At 34.1% G+C, this 21,979-nt stretch overlaps 4 protein-coding genes across 7 annotated transcripts in view; all 4 read left to right on the top strand.

Annotated features, from left to right (window-relative positions):
• The first annotated feature begins 3,079 nt into the window (after positions 1-3,079).
• Positions 3,080-5,578, top strand: HOXA7 (homeobox A7). Of its 2 annotated transcripts, none has more exons than XM_053468171.1 (2): positions 3,080-3,689; positions 4,292-5,578. In XM_053468171.1, the coding sequence occupies exons 1-2, from the start codon at positions 3,311-3,313 to the stop codon at positions 4,576-4,578; spliced, it is 666 nt and encodes a 221-aa protein (XP_053324146.1). In that variant the 5' UTR covers positions 3,080-3,310; the 3' UTR covers positions 4,579-5,578. The 2 variants fall into 2 exon arrangements, with proteins under 2 accessions (XP_053324146.1, XP_053324148.1); XM_053468173.1 differs by having other exon boundaries at positions 3,081-3,683.
• Positions 5,579-6,198: 620 nt separating this feature from the next.
• Positions 6,199-21,979, top strand: part of HOXA3 (homeobox A3) — a 36,725-nt gene continuing 20,944 nt past the window's right edge. The window contains exons 1-2 of one of the 3 annotated variants that reach the window (XM_053468160.1): positions 6,462-6,514; positions 21,629-21,710. The gene's annotated coding sequence lies outside the window, so the exon portion shown is untranslated. Of the gene's footprint in view, positions 6,515-21,628; positions 21,715-21,979 lie in introns of all 3 variants that reach the window. The other 2 variants (XM_053468161.1, XM_053468162.1) reach the window with 2 other exon arrangements.
• Positions 9,353-21,952, top strand: HOXA6 (homeobox A6). The gene is made up of 5 exons (XM_053468169.1): positions 9,353-9,991; positions 10,563-10,823; positions 11,403-11,473; positions 19,950-20,051; positions 21,629-21,952. Exons 1-4 carry the CDS (start codon positions 9,553-9,555, stop codon positions 19,956-19,958), a joined length of 780 nt encoding a protein of 259 aa, XP_053324144.1. The 5' UTR covers positions 9,353-9,552; the 3' UTR covers positions 19,959-20,051; positions 21,629-21,952.
• HOXA5 (homeobox A5) lies at positions 11,844-14,871 on the top strand. Its single transcript, XM_053468168.1, has 2 exons — positions 11,844-13,098; positions 13,691-14,871. The coding sequence occupies exons 1-2, from the start codon at positions 12,522-12,524 to the stop codon at positions 13,939-13,941; spliced, it is 828 nt and encodes a 275-aa protein (XP_053324143.1). The 5' UTR covers positions 11,844-12,521; the 3' UTR covers positions 13,942-14,871.

Below are 21,979 nucleotides of genomic sequence, written 5' to 3'. Positions count from 1 at the left end.
CAGAGGATGTTGTTTGGAAAATTCTGGGCCATATAGGGCAATAAAAGAAAATTACAGCTCTAACCATTTATAGAGTGTAAACCCCTGCAGGCTTTTTAGCAAAACAGAGAGGTTGCTGCTTAACAACTTCAAGTTTGCAAAAACAAATTGTGGATTTCCAAATCATGGAATAATTAAATACTCGACTGATTTAAAAAAAAATAAAATGAGTTCTTAAAGTGAGAAAAAGGAAACAAAATTACAAATGCTTAAAAAAGATTAATTGTAATTCAACCCAAAATGCAGTTGCAGGGTTTTTTTTTTTACCTCCTCTTTCCGGGGACTAGTTTGTAGGGACGCCCTCTGTTTTTGCAGACAGAATGGAACTTCAAAGAATGGACACACTAAAAGTGTGTAATAAATGGCTGGTCTGCAAACTGTCTGGAATTCGCCTTTTAATGACTTTATAGCTGTCCAGCCACAATTAAGATTTTCTATAGAAGTCTTTCCATTTGTTTTGTCTGGCGGATTGAGATAATGTGTTGAACGGAAATAACCATATTTTATTAGTTTGCAATCTAGAAATCTTAAGCTTTTTCTGTATCACTAAACCAAAATGTAAACCTACGTGGGGATGTTGCTGCTTACTCATAGTGTACCCAATATATTTATAGGAGCATTGTAGAAACACGACTTTTTGTTCTGTATTTTTTTTAAATAAAATACGGTATATGATGCACATTTAGAGTTTTGCCAGCAGATGGCAGTGTTATTCCATTAAAAGTTGTTAAAATGGCGTTGGTCCTTTGAAAAAAACATTTATATCTGTAATGTGTATAGTGTTAAAATATTTTTCAGTACTCGAGTCAATAAATTTTTGCAACCATTAAATAACTATATTAAAAAGGTGTTTGTTGAGAAAGTAGTATTGCACTTAAGTAGTGTTTTCGGGGGGATGTTGTAAAAAAAGCTTTTTCAAAATCAAACAAAATGGTGGCATTCCATACACATTTTTTTTGTTTAATATTCGATTTCATAGCATCCATGTCCGCAAATAAAATGGTCAAAATAATTAACAGATTTAATTGGATATGTTCAAGACAGTCCTATATAAACCCTTTTAGGATTTACTAAGATTCTGTCTTGAAAGACCGTGAAACCATGCAATAGGAAACGAGTGTGTCATAAGCAGTCTTTTAAATTGTTCTGGTCGGTTTGCTCGCCATAACAAATTGAACTGTTTGAGGTCAATATTTTGTATCTAGAAATGAATGCAATTTATATGGAATGTTGCATTTTTTATGGAATGCACAATGGCAACATTTGTTAATTATACTATGTATATGAAAGTAGATGGTTCTGGTTGTCAAACCCACATTGTATACAACTAAAACCATGTAAGAAACATCTCTCTCTCTCTCTCTCTCTCTCTCTCTCTCTCTCTCTCTCTCTGTATATTTGATGTTGTAAACCATATTTCCATTCCAAGAGCATTTAGATATGTTTATTTCCACAAATAGGTAACAATCGAATATTGATCTGTCTATCTATCTATATATATTTACACACAAATATATGTCTTGTCATTTTACTACAATATATTTGTTGTGTTTAATTATTGTTATTATTATATTCTAGTTGTGATCAGGCTACTTAGATATTTTTATTAGGAATAATATTAGATTACCATTTTATGTAGGTGTACAGTGTAAGTGGGTCTACAAACAAAAATCATTTGCTATAGCAAGAAAATCGTTATACATATTTAATATTGGAAAAAAAACTCACGTTATTAAAGCGAACATAATTTAATATTAATTAAAATAAGTAATTAATAAACACTTCCTGCAAGAAAGACCAATACTACACATCACTGATCTGATAAATATATTTATCGTTCATACACCCACATATATATATGTTCCTTCTTTATGTTTATTCTTTGTGTGGGCCCAAACCATGTTCTATTCTCCTCTTTATTTATTTTTTAGTATTAAATATTTTTAACATGCTTTTTACAGTAAAGTAGGCTCCTCCAATGATTCGTATATTTTTGTTATATTTCTATGTTTATAATAAATAAATGTTATTTTTAGGCATGTCTTATTTTTCCATAAGCATTATTTTGTTTTGCATATACAATGCTTAATGCAAATGGTATGTTATAGATAAATTCGTGTACAGAAACAAAACAAAATTGCAGAGCTTTCTTTTATTTACAGTCTTTGAAGATATGGTTTAAAAAAAAAAAGCTGAGATCGTGGGAAGCTCTTTGTACAACAGATGAACAGACTATATAATTTAAGGTATAATTTCCGGAGCAATCCCATTCAGCTTTTCAAGTTTATGATGTGCAGTATAGCAGGGTTGTAAAAGCTATCTCACCACTGCAGCCTGTTCTCTTTTGTCTGGGGAGAAAAAAAGACATTTTAGCGGTGGTTTAAAGAGAGGACTGCACTGCAATATTATATATTTGTTTTTGCTGCTGGATTCTTTAATTAGGGGACTCAAAGAATCATATTTTCTCTGGGATGATCCTTAAATACCAATATTCTTTTTAAGGTAGGTTACTCACGGGTGAGCAAATCACAATATTTAAATTTATATATGGATCTCAAGGCTATAGTATGCGTATATTGTATTTTTTTCCGCTAGAATTCAAATGATGCATTTAGATTTGATATAGCATCACATTTATACCAGAAAGTTATTTACAGCTTAGATGGATAGACAGATAGTAAGACCCAAACACCTATAGTGAGAGGGGAGGAGCAAATACCCTTTAAATACCATATTTTATATTAACGTATTTCTTTTTATTTATTTTTTTTATAAACACAATTATGATTAATTGCATATGTTTATTTTGCTTTTTTGGGCCGTAAATGTCAAATACGTTTGTAGAAAATGATGTTTTAAAAAAAAAATAAGTGAAAGCGGTTGGATAAAAAAAATCGATTTGTGATTATTTGCACAACCTCACATTTTAATCTTCAGCGTGTAAATATCAGGCTATTGCGTTTAGCGGATTCGGGTATTTTTCTTCAGAAACAATGCATGTTTATAAATATAGTTGTGTAAAATAACGCGCGGACACAATGCTACGGAAATCTGGGTGTTTTCCTGCAATGCACAGCGTTCTCCCACCTGTGATGCTGGAGCAGATTGGATGGATTGGTCATATGGTCGGAGATCACGTGCAGGAGGCAGCTTCAGTGCAAAAGAAAATGGGGTTTTGTGTAAATCTAGGGGTTTAATGTTATCATATATCAAGCTACCTCGTAAAAACCGACACTGAAGCCTACCGGACAACAAATCACAGGTCAAAAATATGACTTCTTCATATTATATGAATGCTCTTTTCAGCAAATATACGGCCGCTTCTTCTCTCTTCCAAAACACAGACTCAACCTCTTGTTCCTTTGCCACCAACTCTCAGAGAGGCAGTTATGGAGCCGGTGCTGGGGCTTTTTCTTCCTCCATGCCTGGCTTGTACAATGTGAACAGCACCTTGTATCAGAGCCCGTTCTCTGGATATAGTCTGGGTTCTGATCCATATAACCTGCACTGTTCTACGTTCGATCAGAACATCCCTTTGCTCTGCAGTGACCTGACCAAAGCAGCCTGTGACAAGGTGGACGAATCAACCCTGCACTCCCAGGCAGACAGTAATTTCCGCATTTACCCCTGGATGAGATCTTCAGGTACGGGTAAGCTGCAGGGAATAGCTCAGCAATGCACACATAGCAAACACAGCAGTCTTTATGGATTTAATTAGAGACCAGGCGCCATGGCAGCACAAAGCCTATAGTACTCAATGGAAATGAGCTCAGACCTTTTTTTTTTTATTGCCCACTTAATGGATTCTGTGCTTGTCATTTATATTTGTTTTATTTCATCTAGAAGTTTATCAGCTTGCTCGTATTCATTAGGTGCAGACCATCTTTATGTTTCCATAAACTGAATATTTAATTTCGTTTCATGTAATGCAATAAGACATAGCATATGGAACAGGGATTGAAATAATAACATTAACAATATAAACATATTTTATTAAATATTATTTATTATAACATATAGACAGGCGGATAGAAATATTTAAGGGCACATGGTTTTCTTTTGTGGGTGACTGTCTTCTGTGGGTAATAACATTTACAACTGTAAATAGTTGTGTAAAGTTGTTGTAGGTTGGGTATAGAGACACTACAGGCCTATATGACCCCACAAAGATTATGATGGGGTGTTTATTGTGCAACGTGCTTGGAAATGTACAACTGTAAGTAAAATATAATATAACTTTTACAATATATAGGAGCTGACAGGAAACGCGGCCGCCAAACTTACACCCGTTACCAGACCCTAGAATTGGAGAAAGAATTTCACTTTAACCGCTACCTAACAAGAAGGAGAAGAATTGAAATCGCCCATGCTTTGTGTCTGACAGAGAGGCAGATAAAAATTTGGTTTCAAAATAGGAGAATGAAATGGAAGAAAGAACACAAAGAGGACACTGGCACGTCCCCAGAAAATGGAGAAGAAGCAACACCAACAGCTACACCTACAATGACTTCTCCAGACAAGGATGAAGAGGACAAATAAACTTCGATGATCATACGTTCAGTATTTGCACGTTTCTGTGAAAGATATTTTGAAATCATTTGTCTATATTGGTATTTTTGTTGTTCTTGAAAAGGTAGATGGTGAGGCAAAGCAGGCCACAGAAAACCAGGGAGGATTCAGCTCCATCACATGTGGGATAGTCTATTAAATAAAAAAAATAAAAAATGTCAGTGTATTCGTATGCAATATACATTTGTAATAGACAGTCACCCACTACAACTCCACAAAATAAACTACCTATGTTCACTAATATTGTACAGGCAAAAGTGCATTAGACGCATACTACCTAACCTAAATATCAGCTTTATTAACAGTGCCAACAAAACTGTAACACGTAAGAATACAAGGGTATTGTACACATAAAATAAGACAACCACTAAATGTATTCACGACTTTATACTACCTATTACAACTACCTATTTCTCTAGAGCTGTGATGCTTTTGCTACATACTAGACTTTTATTTTAATAGTGCAAAATGCATAAAAATGTGAATTGTGTGTGCCCTTTTTGTTTTTTTTTAAAGAGAGACTGTTCAAACAACCCACCGATATTGTAAGGTTCATTGTAAAATTGTACGTGTACATTTTCTCCTGTCCACAATCTTCTACCATAAAGTTAAATTCCTAAATTTTCTTAATTTTGAGTTGATAAGTGAATGGTGACGTGGTCAGGTTATTTGTTTTCCAAGTTATCGTATTTGTATATACTCGTTAAATTGGAATTGTATTAATTATTAATTTTTTAAGCAGTTTCAGACAATTGTCGCACTTTGTTATCCTTGTAATGATATAGCATGAAATAATATAAAAAAAAATATATTAAAAATTCAAATGGTGTTTGTTTATTGTTAATGTGTTAGATGTGGTTTCGGAGTTTTAAAAAATATACATATGTTAAACAATAAAATCATCTCTGTTACGGTAATTTGTATGATATATATTTTTTGTTACAGGTAATAAAATCAACAGTGTTTTGTCCATAGCTTTCAGTGTATTTAATGCTGTATAAAATGTTTCACACTCAAAAGTCTGAAAAGATGAAAGAATCTCAATGTAAATAATTCGAATGGAGAGATTTTGATGAAACAGCAGTTGTCTCATAAATTGCAATAAAACAATAATATTAAGGATTTTAAGATTATCCCTAAATTTGTTGTATTTGTCCAAAAATAATAAAAAGTCTAGATCATAAAATATATGAGGCTGTCTTATATGGATGTGTGTGAGGTTTACTTAATGTAACAAAGGCAGGTCTAAATTAGATATTTGGAGGAGATGGAGGAGACATATTTTAGCTAGATTAAAAATATTATCTTAATTAATATTAAAAAAATATTTTATTTTTGAAATATTTGCGATCAGTATGTAGGCTGGGGTTATTTTGGAGTTAAGATGGCGGCTTTGTAAGACCTGCCTCTTCTTAGTGATGAGGCAAGGGCTATAAATCCGTTGTTGTTTATGAAAATTTACAACTTTGCTTTACAAGTTTATGAGTTGCTCGCTTTTTCCATTGGCCCTCGCTGGTCATGTGGCTAGTAACCGTGAACATGAAGTTTTTTATAATTTCCCTTGCGAGAATAGAGCTGCATTCTTTTTGCTCTGCTCAGTCCTGCTTCGGATCTCTCTGGCTCCTTACCCCAGCCCATTTGTTCTTTGTAAGGCAATAAGGAGAAGCACATATGGAGGTCCGGTTCAAGCAGCCTCCTCACACTCAGGATCAAGGTGGCGATTTTCGGTCCTTCCCTTGGAAGGTGTGGCATTTTGGATTCAAAGCAGAGGGGTGGCAGATTTTCAACTTGCAGCCTGGCTAATTTCCTGCTTCTTCTGGCACCAAAAGGAGCTGGATTCCTGTCCTGTGCAACCAAGGCGACAGCTGTCAAAGTGGCAAGGATTCCTGCGAGCCGGTCCCTTAAGGTGAGAGATCGAAACTCCACGCATCTTACTGAAATGTTCGCCAAGTCAATTCCAAATCCCGTTAATAGTGATGTTTTGTAATTTACCTGTCCAATTAAGCAACGTGATTGCTGTATCTATGTTTTTTTGCCGTTTCGACGTTACGTACTGTTTCCATGAAGACATGATTTGTGATATACAATAATGAGCGATTTTAGACACACACATATATATATATATCTACTATAAAATATTTAATGCAGATCTACTATTAATTGGTATATATATATATGACATTTGAAGAGGACACCGATATTTACAACAAAAATATATATTGTAAGGAATCTTATTCCAGTCTGAAAATTTTGTACTGTTATTTCTAAACATTAACACAAGTGCTAAGATAATTTTGCCTGTAACAACGAATACTATAAATCTATTTTTCTATACTATCCATCTATATCCATATATCTATTTATCTTTCGATCTATGTACCTATCTCTATCGCTAAGTAATCTGTCGCCATGTAATCTATTTATATTGTTTTTAAATTGTTTGTTTTTGCTATATATATTTTGAATTGTGTTTTTTCTTCTTTTCAAAATAACAAATTAAGTGCTTATTTTGATTTCCACTGTGTTATGTGTAAGAACAAAAAAAAGCTTGCTGTTATATTGGCGTTACATTGGAGCTGTTTCTAGTCGAGAATTTGAAGTGGAATATTTGCATTGCATTGCAGTATCTGCTTGACTGCATTGAGAGTGCGATTTATTGTCATTATATCTCAGTGCTGCCACAGTGTGGACAGAAGCGGTAAATGCTAGCAGAGCAGAATGTGGTTTTCACGCATTACGTTAGACGGTGTTGTATGTAATGGCTACTTACAAAAAAGAACAAAGTGCTTTGAAATGTGTCTGATATCGTTCTCATTCGATAACATTAATTGTTTTCAGATCGTCTGTTAGATTTTAAAATACCACGTCGTTTGTACAGCCACGTTTCTTTTCCCTATCTCGTGTGAAAATATATATTTAAATATCAGGGGACTACTTATAGTTTTTTTTCAGTGATGCTGTGGAAAAAATGCAGCCGAATTACAGGGTTTATTATTATTGTTGTTATTGTTATTATTATCAGTAGGCCCAGTTTTATTCGCACCTTCATTTAAGGTTTAATTTAATTAGTTATACGGCAGAAAAGGAGATTTTTGCTGCTATGGGAAATGTTGTTATAGGAACATGTCAATTAATAAGAGTAACGCACACACCAGTTATAAATTCATTAATTGTAAAAACGTAGTCATAAAGTAATATACCCTTTGTTTACAAGATGACTGCCACAACCAACGTGTAATGGGTTAAACAGGTTTTATGGCTAGGAAGTAAGATAAAAGCCAAACAGAAGGGGCAGTGTCTTTTAACTATTCTTCTCTTTGAAAAATCTTGTTACATTTCACAAACCTAGAGACAACTGGTATGCTCACATTTACATCTGAAAATTTCTAATACATTTCTGTGTACCTCAGTACACTAATAAATGTGCCAGAGGTTTGATTGATTCAAAATAATAATAATAATAATAATAATAATAGGATTTTAAATTGCTAAACGTATCAAGAAAGAAAATTTCACATGAGACCTTTCTTGAGTTTTACAATATTAAAAATAGCCACGGTAAGAAATGTATTTTCTTTCTTCTACTTGGCCTAAACTAAAACATGCATTTTCTGCATTTAAGGAAACTTACTGTATATTGGACAAACAAGACACGTAGTGTATTACCTGCTACACGTTCAAATGCTCGATAGCTTTTATTATAGAATTAATTTTAAGTACCGGATTAAGCCATTGAAGGCTGCGCAGCAATCAAGTTATAAATTCCTCTGAAGCATTGGCTTTTTTAAAAATGCCATGAAGGGAATTAAGCCAGGATTCCTAGGAATGGGCCATAAAACACTAAATAACACTGAGATAAGAGAAGGCGAGTCGAGCTGGAAATCCTGCATGGTAAAGGCATAAATGGTATTTATCGAGAGATGAAAGGTTTTGTAATTAATTAATGAATGATTTTTACGTGGTATGTACAAAACTGCAGCGTGGGTTCTGCATACAAACATTACAATCCTGTGAGGAGAGAAGTGTATCAAATATAACGTTTGGTATTGATAAATTGTTTGGTATATTTGATTTTGTAAGGTATTTCATACTACTTATTATGAGAGTTAAGACTAGTATACATAGACAGTAGGGTGTAACTTTATAGTAAATATGTAATGAAATTCAGTATAATTAATACATGTACAGACACGCATTTAACCCTTTGACGTGCAGAGTGTTTGCTTTTGTTTTTTTTTTGCTAGCTATCTATAGATAGATAGATAGATAGATAGATACATAGATAGATAGATAGATAGATACATAGATAGATAATATGTATACATGCCAGTACATTTGTGTACCTATATATATGTAAACCTACAGCCGATCTGTTTCCACACACATGAGATTACGGTACTAAATGTAACAATTCGTTAACTTTATTCCCTGGGAATTTTGTTCGATGGGATGTAAATTGTTTTATCTTAATTTGTTTTATTTAGAGCTATCATATATAGGGTTCTGTCCTGGAAAAATAGAACATTTGGAATGTTATTGTGTACATGTGGGGACTATAAACTCTGTCTAGGTGTGTAAGACTATATGAATTATTTTATATTTCTAAATATAGTTGATATTTGATGTCACAGTACACACGGACGAAAAAACGTAGGATGAAAAAAATGTGGGAGAATATCCCCTGTAACATGTTGTGTATGTTAGTGTTATATCTGTGCCTGAGAAGCTGTGTGTTATTGGGAAGTTTGCTGGCTCAGTCCCCAGTCCCTAGGGAGCACCATCATAACTTGCTCCTATTGGCTACTGAATGATCAGCTGCTTATATTTGCCTCTGTCGCTTTTGGCGCTCGGCCATCCAGAAACAAACCAGTTCGATGACTACTAATAGTTATAGGCAGATGTACTAATACACAACAAATCACAGTACTAGAGAGTGCAGAGCAAATGAGTTCCTACTTTGTGAATAGCACTTTTACTGGGAACCTGCCTAATGGCCAGGACTCGTTGGTGGGGCAGATCCCCCTCTACTCATCAAGTTATGATGCATTGAGGCATTTTCCGGGTTCTTTTGGGACGTCTTCTCTACAAGAGAAAACTTATCCATCACCATGCTTTTATCAACAATCTAACACAGTAATTGCCTGCAATCGAAACACCTATGACTATGGGACGTCTTGTTTCTATTCGGACAAGGACAGCACCAGCAGCCTCTCCCCATATGGGGCCAAGCAGAGGGGTAACGGTGGGGAATACCTTCATTTCTCTGCAGAACAGCAATACAAATCCGCGAATATTCAGAGCAAAATGCTGCACGAGGAAGCCACTGACCGGAAGTACAGCAGCCCTGTCTACCCGTGGATGCAGAGATTAAACTCATGCACAGGTAAATGTCTACAATATTTCTTACATACAAATATATAACGCACACCTACACACACACATATACGTGTGCATCTACACCTCTGGTGTATGAATATATATGTTTTAATAATGGTTAGATAAGTTAAAGGTAGTATATATATATATATATATATATATATATATATATATATATATATAGATCTATCTATCAATCTATCTATATGTATAAACTGATACAAAATAATTACTGTAACCGAAAACAAAATGTATAAATATTTTCCAAACGAACTGAAAATAAATACAGAGGTAAAATGCAAATTGCGGGAGGTAATAGTGTATCCATCCTCGTTTAAATTTCTCTTTTCTCTATAAGAATAATTATATACATATACTGACAATTATATACATATACGTATATATTATCAGTGTTAAAAATATATCTTAGATCAGTAGAAGGTAGCATGTATATATATATATATATATAAAACTTTCTATTGATTTAATAGATATACCATTTTTTTTTAAAATCAATCTCTTGTTTTTCTGCCAATCCAAAGAAAGGGGGATAATATTCTTTTGTTCCAATGTTTCAGGTGCAGCTTATGGAAGCCACGGCAGGAGAGGAAGACAAACCTACACCAGATACCAGACTTTAGAACTGGAAAAAGAATTTCATTTTAATAGATATCTGACAAGACGGAGGAGAATTGAGATCGCAAATGCCCTTTGTTTAACTGAACGACAAATTAAAATCTGGTTTCAAAACAGGAGGATGAAGTGGAAGAAAGAAAGCAAACTCATAAATTCAACACAGCCTAACAGCGACCCAACAGAGGACAAGTCGGAGGAGCAAAGTAACACTTAAAATCAGTCATCAGGCCTCCCCTTCACGAATCCTAAAGTCGTACTGTGACTTTTTTCATATCTATCTATCTATCTATCTATCTATTTATTATCTATCTATATATATATCTATAGATATATAGATAGATAGATAGATAGATAGATAGATAGATAGATAGATAGATAGATAGATAAACTTGGCCCTTCCCATTATTTATGCACAGCGTGGATTTCTTAATATATGAGAATCTACTTACTAGTTCAAGCTGTACATGATTTTAATTTAAAATGCAAATGCATAACAAAGGCTGGTCGTGTACATCTTGAAATATTGTACTGTAAGTATGTGCTTACAGCAGTTTCTTTTCAGGAAAATTGTAGTCATACCTAAGTGCACTATGTCCTGCAAGTCAAATCAAGAATCTGGGTTCGGATGATAGTAGATTTCCCCTCAGACATTTTTACATAGTCTGCTCTATAAACTGAACTATCCGGAGGAGATGAAGTATATGCTATGGGGGAAAATTCTAGAAAAAAAAAAACTGAAACGGAAATCTGAAGTCATCCTGTTTTTGTCCCTGTCTCTGCAGAAAATGTGAATGTCAGCTTCACTGGAATTATGAATAATCAGAAAACTCTGGAGCCAGTTAATATTTTTAAGGTAACAATACGAGTCCATTAAATCAAAGGGGAAATACGGATTAAAAATGTGATGACTTGCTCAATGTTTTTAAAAATATTCAACTTGTCTACTGAAAAGAGTTTCTTTTGCTTATTTCAAATACATTGTTAAATTGAAAACAAAAAAGAAACAACATTTGGAGATATTCCCTGCTTATAGGTACGGATGATATTCTTATTCAGAATATGAGAAGACAGACACACCCTGCTGTATTGCACAGAATTGTCTTTTCGCACGCAGTTTTATAAAAAATGATACGTTTTAAATGACCACTCGAATAGGAAATAAAACCTAATATGCTAACATCTACAACCCTTTAATGCTTATTTTTTTAGATAAATAGCGCTGTCTGTAATGTTTCTGCTTATTCGTATCGACGTTTGGCAACAAAAACCGGTCGATAATTATTGCTAGTATACAAGCAATAAATTAGATATCACAAACATCGCGAATAAAATAAGAATATACATGTATATATCTTAAAAAAACATATTTTGGGAGATATGACCGGGCAGCACCCTTTATGCATTTTTTTCGGTATTAATGTGCTTTTTTCGTGAACTGTGTCTGTGAGACGGTACATTTGGTATTCACTAATGGAGCTGTGAGGGGAATGCAATAATTTTCCTGTAATGGGATGTAACCTCAATTCGACCCCGGCCCTGCATTCCCTATAGCTTGCTGTTGGAGACTGCAATGGCAGCTAACTGTCCATACGGTGGCGCTAGAGTCTGACTAAAATTGTGCTGCAAGAGTCGGGCCCGCGCATGAAATGCTCGCTCCACTTAGCATCCTCCCAGCTCCCCCCTAGTACACCAGTTTACCTCTAGAGGTCATCAGGCAGGATTTACGACTGGACAACAAAAGCACGTGATATCAAGTCGTACCCCATATTTGGGTGCCTACGTAGGAGGGAACCAAGTACATGTCCCAGTCATTTCCATAATTCATCATAAATTGTGCAAGGGTGCTATAGACGCACAAAACGACCAAGAACCACAAATCAAGCACACATATCAAAAAACAAATGAGCTCTTATTTTGTAAACTCATTTTGCGGTCGCTATCCAAATGGCCCGGACTACCAGTTACATAATTATGGAGATCACAGCTCGGTGAGCGAGCAATACAGGGATTCAGCGAGCATGCATTCCAGCAGGTACGGATACGGCTACAATGGCATGGATCTTAGCGTTGGACGATCAGCTTCCAACCACTTTAGTGCCAATGACAGAGCAAGAAATTATCCATCCAACCCAACTTCATCATCAGAGCCAAGGTATAACCAACCTGCAACGTCTTCACATTCTCCTCCACCTGACCCTCTCCCTTGTGCTTCTGTGGCCACTTCGCCTGTCAGCGAGAGTCACCAAGGGGTGAAAAACTCTATAACTAACTCAAACAACACCACCACGGTCAATGCCAGCAACAAAAGCAATAACAACAGCTCCCACATAAACAGAGAAGGGCTTGGTACTTCTTCTGGTGCTGAGGATGACACACCAGCTAGCAGCGACCAGGCAAGTTCACAGAATGGCCAGAGCCCTGCTCCGTCAGTCCAGCCCCAGATCTACCCCTGGATGAGAAAACTGCACATAAGTCATGGTAAATAAAAATGATTATTGTTTTACTGCCGCCTGTAAGTAGGAATGCATAAAAATATAGAACAGAGCTGTATGTCTGTTAATGGCAAGGGGGCGTCCATCCTAATGGCAACTTACCCATGCCAGTGATGCCCATAGATATTTTTAACTATTTCCCAGTGTTTAAAATATTTGCAGCTTGGACAACAATTTATTTTTAGTTTTTTGTCTAACTGAATTGTGTCAGTAATAAGCACATGTAAGCATTTGCAATTAAATTATGATTTATGCTTTAGAAATGCTTAATTTAAGATTCCAAATTGGCAACTTGATATAGCCATTTAAAAATATAGGACACATTTATTCCCATCTGTATAAACTACGGGATGTTTTTTTAAAATGGTATTGCTAAATACATACATTTCGGAAAATGCATATTCCATAACTGCCTATGCTACTATTTACACCGAATTTATTTATTTTATTTGATAACGCTTGCCAATATGCAGTCATGTGACGTCATATATGTTGGCTATTTTCTTATATATTGATTCTTTCTTTTTTTTTGTATTCGTGGAATTAATATTTAATATTACAATGTTATTTTTCTGCAGATAATATAGGGGGACCAGAGGGGAAAAGAGCTAGGACAGCCTATACCCGCTATCAAACCCTGGAGCTGGAAAAAGAATTTCATTTCAATAGATACCTGACCCGCAGAAGGAGAATTGAAATAGCACATGCTCTTTGCCTCTCTGAGAGACAAATTAAAATCTGGTTTCAGAACAGAAGGATGAAATGGAAAAAGGACAACAAACTGAAAAGTATGAGCATGGCAGCAGCTGGTGGAGCATTCCGCCCATAAACCTATAATCAATGAAATAAGTACTGACTCAGTATTAGTTAAATATGTATATTGTCACCACGACTTTCTAGAACTCTTCCCTGTGACTTCTGTGAAGACCCCTTGTTATTGTTCTCCTTTAAAGTCTAGCCAGGAGCCTTTATTTGGTTAAAATTGCTACAAATAAAATGCTTTATGTAAATGTTTTGTTTCGAATGGCAATGTCTTGAAAATTAAATGTTTTAACTTATTTGACTATGTAAAGCGCTCTCTGTTACTTGAAGTAACTGTAAAATAATGTTTATTACAAATGTTCTGTGTTGCATTGGATTGACAAACTCAGTATGTGTTCGTAATGCGTGATTATGCCTGAATGCCAACAAATTTCACTAAACTATCTAGAATTCCCGTGAAAAATAACTATGTTGTAGAGGTAACTTGTTCAATCCAGTTTATCCTGTGATCTTGTGGTGAGTAGTAAAAAACATATTACAGAAACTGTTATCCCAAGCACTCTGTCCTAGCTGTTCCTTTTGTGTACCCTGTCTCTCTGCACGATTTCCTAAAGGTGGCTGTGGTCTCAGCTTCGTGTACGTTAATATGTGTTTTGTTCATAAAGTTAAGAATGTAGTCAAGCTTGGCTGTTAAAGCAATTGATAAACTTTATTTTTTCCCTTTGTAAATGTTTTCCTTTTTTCCAAACAACATGACTGGAAGTAAAAGAAAAAAAAAAATAAACTTTTTACTGAAAATAATGTTTTATTTATCATTAGAGAAAAAGTTTTTGGACTGTGTTGTGCATGCTGATTGGATTCATATTGATTTGTGAAAGCCATGTTTCAAGACAATAATTTCATCAGGAGAGCTATCTGTGGTGTCCACTTACTTGAAATATCAGTATTGGGTGCAATGTGGTAAATAAAATTTCACTTTGAAAACTGTAAATGAAAATCCACTTGGTATGACTACTGTTAACTCTACTATTCCCAGTTAAACTGCATTTGTGAAATTAAGACGACGTCTTATTACAACTTTTGAAGCCACACAGGGCACCTAAACTTTCCCCAAAACCTTTAGGTTGTACTTACCTCACCTTAGCTTGGATGGCTAACTCTTCTCATCTTGTAAAGGAAATGAAAGGGATCCTTTGCTAACTGCTTACATTCTTGCCTTCCCTAAGTTATATGACAGTAAACTTTATAAGCCCTAGTTCCGGCTATGTGACATTTGGATGCCAAATGAATAGGGTTTTGTCTATGAATTAGATCGTAAAATCCTCCATAGCACAGACAGATAGGCTCACTGGCTATAAAATGTCACGTGGGGCTATTAAACTAAGTTTTATGGTTTTGGGGAGTAGACGTCCAACATTATATAGCACATATGATATAATCTCACTGATGCTGGACATCATTTGGCTTTTAGTAGGGCATGTAAGACTTGAGGACAGCACCCATTAAACATAAGAGAAGCCTTATCCAGTTCACTCACTCTTATGATCAGATTGCATGTGAAGGTAAGTTTTATGCACATGTTAATTCTTCCCTGTTGAGTGTATAAGTAATTTAAGTTTAAATGAATAAATAATATGTTAACAAACTGGTCAGGGTAAGATAACAACAGGTCAGTCTGAAAACGAATTTAGACATACACAACTGAAAGGCCTAATGCTAATTTATGATACTGGTACCAACTATAATTAGTGAACTTATTGTTACATCTAATCGAAACAATCTAGTTAACTGCTAACTTTGAAACCTTAGCCTGTGAATTATTTGATATTGTTCATCCATGGTCCAGCCAGAGTGTATTTTCAGGGGCGATTCTAGATGAGCTGTTTGTGACTAAACAGAAATGAAGTTTTTTTTTAGCGAACTAATGAACAGGTTTCCTTGAGTGCTACATAAGATCTGTACTTACCTTAAAAAACTCCTTTTTCTGTAACAAGATTCTTATCTACCCCAAAAAACGAAAGTGGGTTATTTCAGAACAGCTGTTCCAATCCTCAAAGCAGATTGTAAGGAAAAATCACCCACTTCCAAATAACCAAAGGATATGTTATGATTCTCAATTTCTGTTTTAGAGAGGAATCTGGATAGGCCACAGCTGTGTGTTAAACTAAACATTCTTTTTAAGTGCAATTCGCACTGTTCTGTGATTACCCAGCAATGAACTTTATGACCGGATTTAACTGTAGTCTGAGATTCAGTGCTAAAAAATGGGGTGATGAAAACCCTACCTTCGTTTCGCAGATCTAAAAAGAAAATGTTTTGGGGATACTTTTATACACCAAACCTGCTTTTTGCTACGTTCTGATTTGCTCTGAAACAAAGAGCACTATTTCTCTTGAATACTCTTGTAATGTAATATAGAATCGTATTTAAATGGTAGTTATTGTTAACTGAGAAGTGTATCCGTGATCAGTTGACAAGAGTTCAAACATGCTATAAAGTTTTATTGGTGTCAGTAGAAAACATTTGGTTACTTGAAAGCTTCCTCCTTATTTACTGATCTTCTTTCTTCTGAACCATCCAAATTAGCATAAAATATGACCTGCAATATAAATGAGACGTTTCTTTTTTTTCCCAAAACCACTATGACTTTAGCAAGCCAATAAGAATGCCAGTTTATTTGGTTATTTAGTAAAAACTCTTACAAAAAAATTTCAAATTCCCCAAATGTTACTCTTGTTGGCTGGTACATTAAAATGTAACAGAAATGCTTCTGTCTGTGAAGTTTCTTTAAACAAAATATGCGGTGAAATGATACATTTCTTAGGTGTAGTGGTTAAATTTGATGCTTTTCTTTTGGTTTTCCTTTTTCACATATCCCCCACGATTTATTGAAGTACTGTATCTCACTGTGGGATTTCCACATCTGGATTTGTCTCTTGGCAAAGCATGCAGTATCATCCTATTGTGTCCAAAAGGTCATGCTTATGTTTGAAATGCCTAACATTCAGCAAGGAAAGAAAGTTAAACTGTGATTTTAATACACTTAATAATTTATTCGTTATTCAACCCTGAAGTGACCACTGAATTTTAATATTCTTATGTTATCATGAGAATACTTTTTAAACATATCATAAAGAATGTATTTTGGTGTTTGAAGGCTACACATTTTAACATTGTAATGTTTTCATTTATTTAAATGTAAGTTAAACTATAACTGGGTGGATTGTATAGGTTATGTTTCGGAATTTGTAAATATTAAATATTTGAAGGTACACTCGAGAACATTTTAGACACAATACATACGTGTTACTGTGCCTCCCGAAATGTATCTGATCCTAACTATAAAATTAATTAAAATACAAATATCCCTGTTTATCTTATAAGATTTATTTCTTTAAAAAAATATACTTTTATCAGGTTGGAACATGACTTTCAAAGAGGCTGAGGCATTTAATTTACAATATATAGGCACAAATATCACACCAGTGGTTTGTGACTTGATTTCCTCAGCACTTAAAACGTAACCATGACTCAAACAAACTACTTTTAAGCCTTGTTATCATTTTTTCATAACCTTTAACACTATCATATTTCATATCCGGCCTTTTTAAGAACAATGTTTGACCAGTTTTAAAAGTGTTATATAAACAATGTATCCAAATCTATGTTGGAAAAAAAAGATTTTTTTGAAAAATTTAAAAAAAGGACACACTTTTTGTTTTATAAACATTGCCATCATCAACCAGATGTGGCTGCCTTGTTATTATAAGTTAATGCATCTCCTTCCAGGTGCGATAGCATTGCTTTTCTCTTCCAATACATACCACTTAATGTATAAAAACACTTAGGGGACACATTTTTATGTAATAATAATAATAACAACAACAATAAAAATAATGTTTATGTATGTGTGTATATACATACATATCTATATATATATATATAGATATATATATATTTCGTGTAACTTTTTTATAACTTTTTTTTATATTTTCTGCTTTGAAAATAATATTTACCCAACGTTGCTGTTCAAACAATTGCAATTCTGTAGAACAGTCTTGCTTAAGGTAAAGACTGTCAGTGCTTAACAAATCACAGCTCTCTCAGTTCACCGCCAGGTTAAGTAAATGCAGAATAGATAAATCTGCAAAGCTCAAGAATCACCAGCAGAGCTCGCTTCAGACCAAGTTCACCGACAACACAGTTGCTTTTTTTTTCCAAACTAAAGTTACTGACTTTTTTCAGGCAAGTAAATGAAAACGAAACATAAACAGTTAATATTGGTTGACCGAGAGAATGTTTATTTTTGCTACAATTATAAAGACCTAGTTCTGTTCATAGATGCAGACACATAAAGGGGAAATCTGCCTATTTTACTTGTATCTGAAACGTGCTTGGTATTTTATTTATTTATTTGTATAGTTGTTTTGGGGTTTTTTTTTTTACAGCCCAATGATACATTTTAAATATGGGAGATAAAATGGAATCTGCTTTTGAACAAATATCTTAAGTGTAAACAGGTAACGTGAAGCAAAAGGGATTTGCATGTGTGTGTGTGTGTATGTGTGGATTGGGTGGGCACAACCGTAGGTCAAAAAGCAGGAGGTCAAAAGTTTAGACTTTTGCGCTGGTCTCAGTCATCCATCCAGGCAAAGTTAGATGTCAATGTTATAGTGGAAATGTTGCCTATCAGCACAAAAGATAAAACGTGTTTGAGTTACGCGAGCATCTTAGACTGGACTTCTGGTGAACTCTAGCGGTTGTGTGACCTTAATTACATATGCAAGGATAGAAAAATGATTCTTTTCAATAGCTGGGGTCGTATTTCATGATGAGATCTAAGCTCGATCGTTTGAATAAAGTTGTTCCATATGCAGCAGTTAGACTTGGATACTTGTAATTGTGATACTAAAGAGAAGTGGAAAATGAGAAATAGATATGGAATCTTTCTTTCGCAATTATATAGCACATTATTTCGTTTATAGATACACTGCGCTTTGACTGCACTCAGAAAACTAAACTCTGGTCAGTTGTTTAGTCTGTAACATTTTTAGATTTCTTACACTGATAAAACAGATTTGACTACAGGATCAAAAAATATAATTATAACTATAATAAGTACAATCATGTGTTTTCTAATATCATGATAACTTACATAAATCTGTATTTAGCATTTTTCCTAATATTAAAACATTTCCTTTGCGAAGTACTATTAAGATCCATAGAAGCAGGTGGGTTTTTAGAAAGAGATTGTACTGTGTGTACCAAAGTGTCATATGAATCAAACGATCCACATCACCTTTGTGTTCTAGTGCTCTATGTTTCATTTTTAATACTATTTTACATTTCTTCTACTTTATTTATTGAGCAGTAATTATGAAGTTAATTGTTTATTTTTATAAGATAAATACTCCAATTGCCCTACTGGATGACAATTAATCACAAATAAATGTTTCCAGATTTCTCATAATGAAGGGAATTTAAGCCGTTTAGAGAAGTTGATATTGTGAACAAAATGAACATCTCTTGTATCATGTTATATATTGTAATATTGTAACAAACAAACGTTTATGCAACGCTCTATGCCCCTTACCAAAAATCCTCTTCAATGAGGTCACTTGAGTTTCCTCGGATTCAGAATCAACAAGAGTGATACATTTCATAACCTCTCTAATGTGTACTTTTTATGTTATTTATTCTTAATTTTCTGTCACAAGAAGTGACCTGGCAGAAACTCCCTGCTGTCTTAAAGACACTTAGTGGACCTTTTACAAAAGCTAAGTCCAAGGCCGAGGTGAACTTCAGGTCACCGAGTCTAACAAATATGAAAATGTCGCCTGGTGAACTGCAAACCTCCTTACTTAACAAAGAATGTCAATGAGAAAGATTAATAGGAAACAAAATGCGCACAGTGTCACTCCTCGGTCACTTCGAAGGAGCCCGAGTGCAGCCTGCAAAAAAAGCTATTTGGAAAAACATAGATTCCAAAGAAAATCATGAAGACGAAAAAAAAATTGTTTAAATAAACATATTTCTTCCTTAAATTGAGTTTGCAATCACATTTATTTTTTGCAGACAAACTGATTTTACAAGTTGCAGAAATGTACCAAAACTAGAAAGAAAAACAACAAGAACAAGCCATCTCAAGGGTGGGATTTTGACATCATCTTTATATAGGTAGGAGCTTTTTGACTAATAATATTATTTAATATCTGTTCAAAGGTGCTAAATTCAATTGAAACGAAAAAGACTCTTCTTTGCGTGCAGAGATATTGCCTCTTTAAAAAATCAGGACACAAAAGGGTTTCAAAAGAGCAGATTTGGCTGTTTATTGCTAACTGAGATAGCCATAAATCTTGCAGTGCAGTGTTTAAATGTCGTATGTGAGATAACGCGTGGTGGTCTTGGCTTAGTACTTTATGATAAAAAAAACCACAATCAGGAGTAACAGGGCTTTTGAAATCTACAGATTAAATTGAAAATAAAGAGGTAACAACAAAACATGAAGGGCAACCTCATCACAGAGTTGTGAAATAAATATGTAAGTAAAAGAAACCCAACCATTCTCATTATATTGCTCTTTATGAGTTCACTAAATTAAAAACTAGTACATGATGGGTAAAAGCTGCTAATTCTCAGAATATATTAATTTATGTTTCATTTTTTATTAGGTATGTGTGTGCAAACTATATGCCCACACGCTATATTGTTAAAAAAATGCAAGCATAAAAATGAAACGGAAACAAATATCGAAAAATAATTTTGTTTTTTTTTCCATTTTTGCAAGATTTTTTATTATGGTGAATATCTAAAATCATTTAACACTTAATATCGTTCATATCTATTTTTTTTGGCTTGAAATAATTCCTTTTCTATCCTTTGAGCCCACGCATACACAATCCTTCTAAGTCAACTTTAATATTATTGTGTATCAATATCGTTGTAAACCTCATTTTCCAAATGGTTCCATTGTGTTTTAAAATACAATTTTATTTCAAATTGTTTGGGTAGTTTAAATGTTTTACTAAAAAAAATATTTATTCATACCGATATGGGAATATAATTATAATCTAATACCAGCATATGATCAAGTTGATTTTTTATGTACTATACTTCACTTTTTTATCGAAAAATACATTTTTACATGTTGCTGCTGTTACCGTACATTTTATTTAAACAATGCACCATCTGTCCCGTCTATGCTGCATGTAGTGATTTTTATACTAGTATAGTGAAAATCTATTTCATATTTATATGTTTTTTTTGCTAAATTGTATATGTATACATACACACAAGGCTAACTGGTCTTTTTGTAAACACAAAATTACCCTGTGTGTGTAATGACATCAACCTAATGATGCAGTCTAATTGTTTGCATATCTTCATCTTTGCCTATAAATAGTTTACATGCATCTGGAATAATTCCAAGTTCCAGTGGTACAAACACTCTAATACATTGTCTACAAATATAATTATGCAGAATGTATATGTATATGGGTTTTTAGTGTTCCTAAATTGACCTGCAGCTCAGAGCAAACAAAAAAGTTAATGATTGATAATTGATTATAATCCTCCTACTAGAGTCTTTCAAATTTTTCATATAATCTGTCTGTCTATATGTCCATATTTATATCTATGAGCTATGTGCATGAAGTGCATGTATAATTGTGCATGCGTTTGGGCGATACACAGTTACACATGTTACACACTGCATTGATGTGTAACATACGCATATTTTCTGGAATTTGTTGCAGGTCAGCAAGGATTCATTACTGTGGAAAAGGGTCCTAGCATCCTCTTTGCAGTCAAATAATTACAATAAAAGAGAAGAAAACGGTAGGTGAGCGCTATTTACAACTGGGATAGAGATGCCTCTAATAATATTTACATAGTGAAGGAAAAATATTGTTCGATTATTCTGTTCATACATTCAGAATTTTGGATGGATTGTTCTGGTTTAGTCATTTTAACTTGTAACCCACACACGGTCCCTTATTTTATGCTGGGATTTCAGACACCAAACCTGACATATGATTAGCACATTTTCTAGATATTAGCAGTATGTTTGCCGTTTCATATACCGTTTGATAAAATATATATATATA

The sequence above is a fragment of the Spea bombifrons genome, chromosome 5 (assembly GCF_027358695.1).
Source record: "Spea bombifrons isolate aSpeBom1 chromosome 5, aSpeBom1.2.pri, whole genome shotgun sequence".
Classification (NCBI taxonomy): domain Eukaryota; kingdom Metazoa; phylum Chordata; class Amphibia; order Anura; family Pelobatidae; genus Spea; species Spea bombifrons.
This window is presented reverse-complemented; position numbering and strand designations above follow the sequence as displayed.

Bases quoted from the DNA above. Each gene is read 5' to 3' on its own strand.
- HOXA7 (XM_053468171.1), top strand. From the start codon at position 3,311: ATGACTTCTTCATATTATATGAATGCTCTTTTCAGCAAATATACGGCC. The intron at 3,690-4,291 runs GTAAGCTGCAGG...TACAATATATAG, and splicing joins GATGAGATCTTCAGGTACGG to GAGCTGACAGGAAACGCGGC.
- HOXA6 (XM_053468169.1), top strand. From the start codon at position 9,553: ATGAGTTCCTACTTTGTGAATAGCACTTTTACTGGGAACCTGCCTAAT. The intron at 9,992-10,562 runs GTAAATGTCTAC...CCAATGTTTCAG, and splicing joins GAGATTAAACTCATGCACAG to GTGCAGCTTATGGAAGCCAC. The intron at 10,824-11,402 runs GTAACACTTAAA...CTGTCTCTGCAG, and splicing joins GGACAAGTCGGAGGAGCAAA to AAAATGTGAATGTCAGCTTC.
- HOXA5 (XM_053468168.1), top strand. From the start codon at position 12,522: ATGAGCTCTTATTTTGTAAACTCATTTTGCGGTCGCTATCCAAATGGC. The intron at 13,099-13,690 runs GTAAATAAAAAT...ATTTTTCTGCAG, and splicing joins AAAACTGCACATAAGTCATG to ATAATATAGGGGGACCAGAG.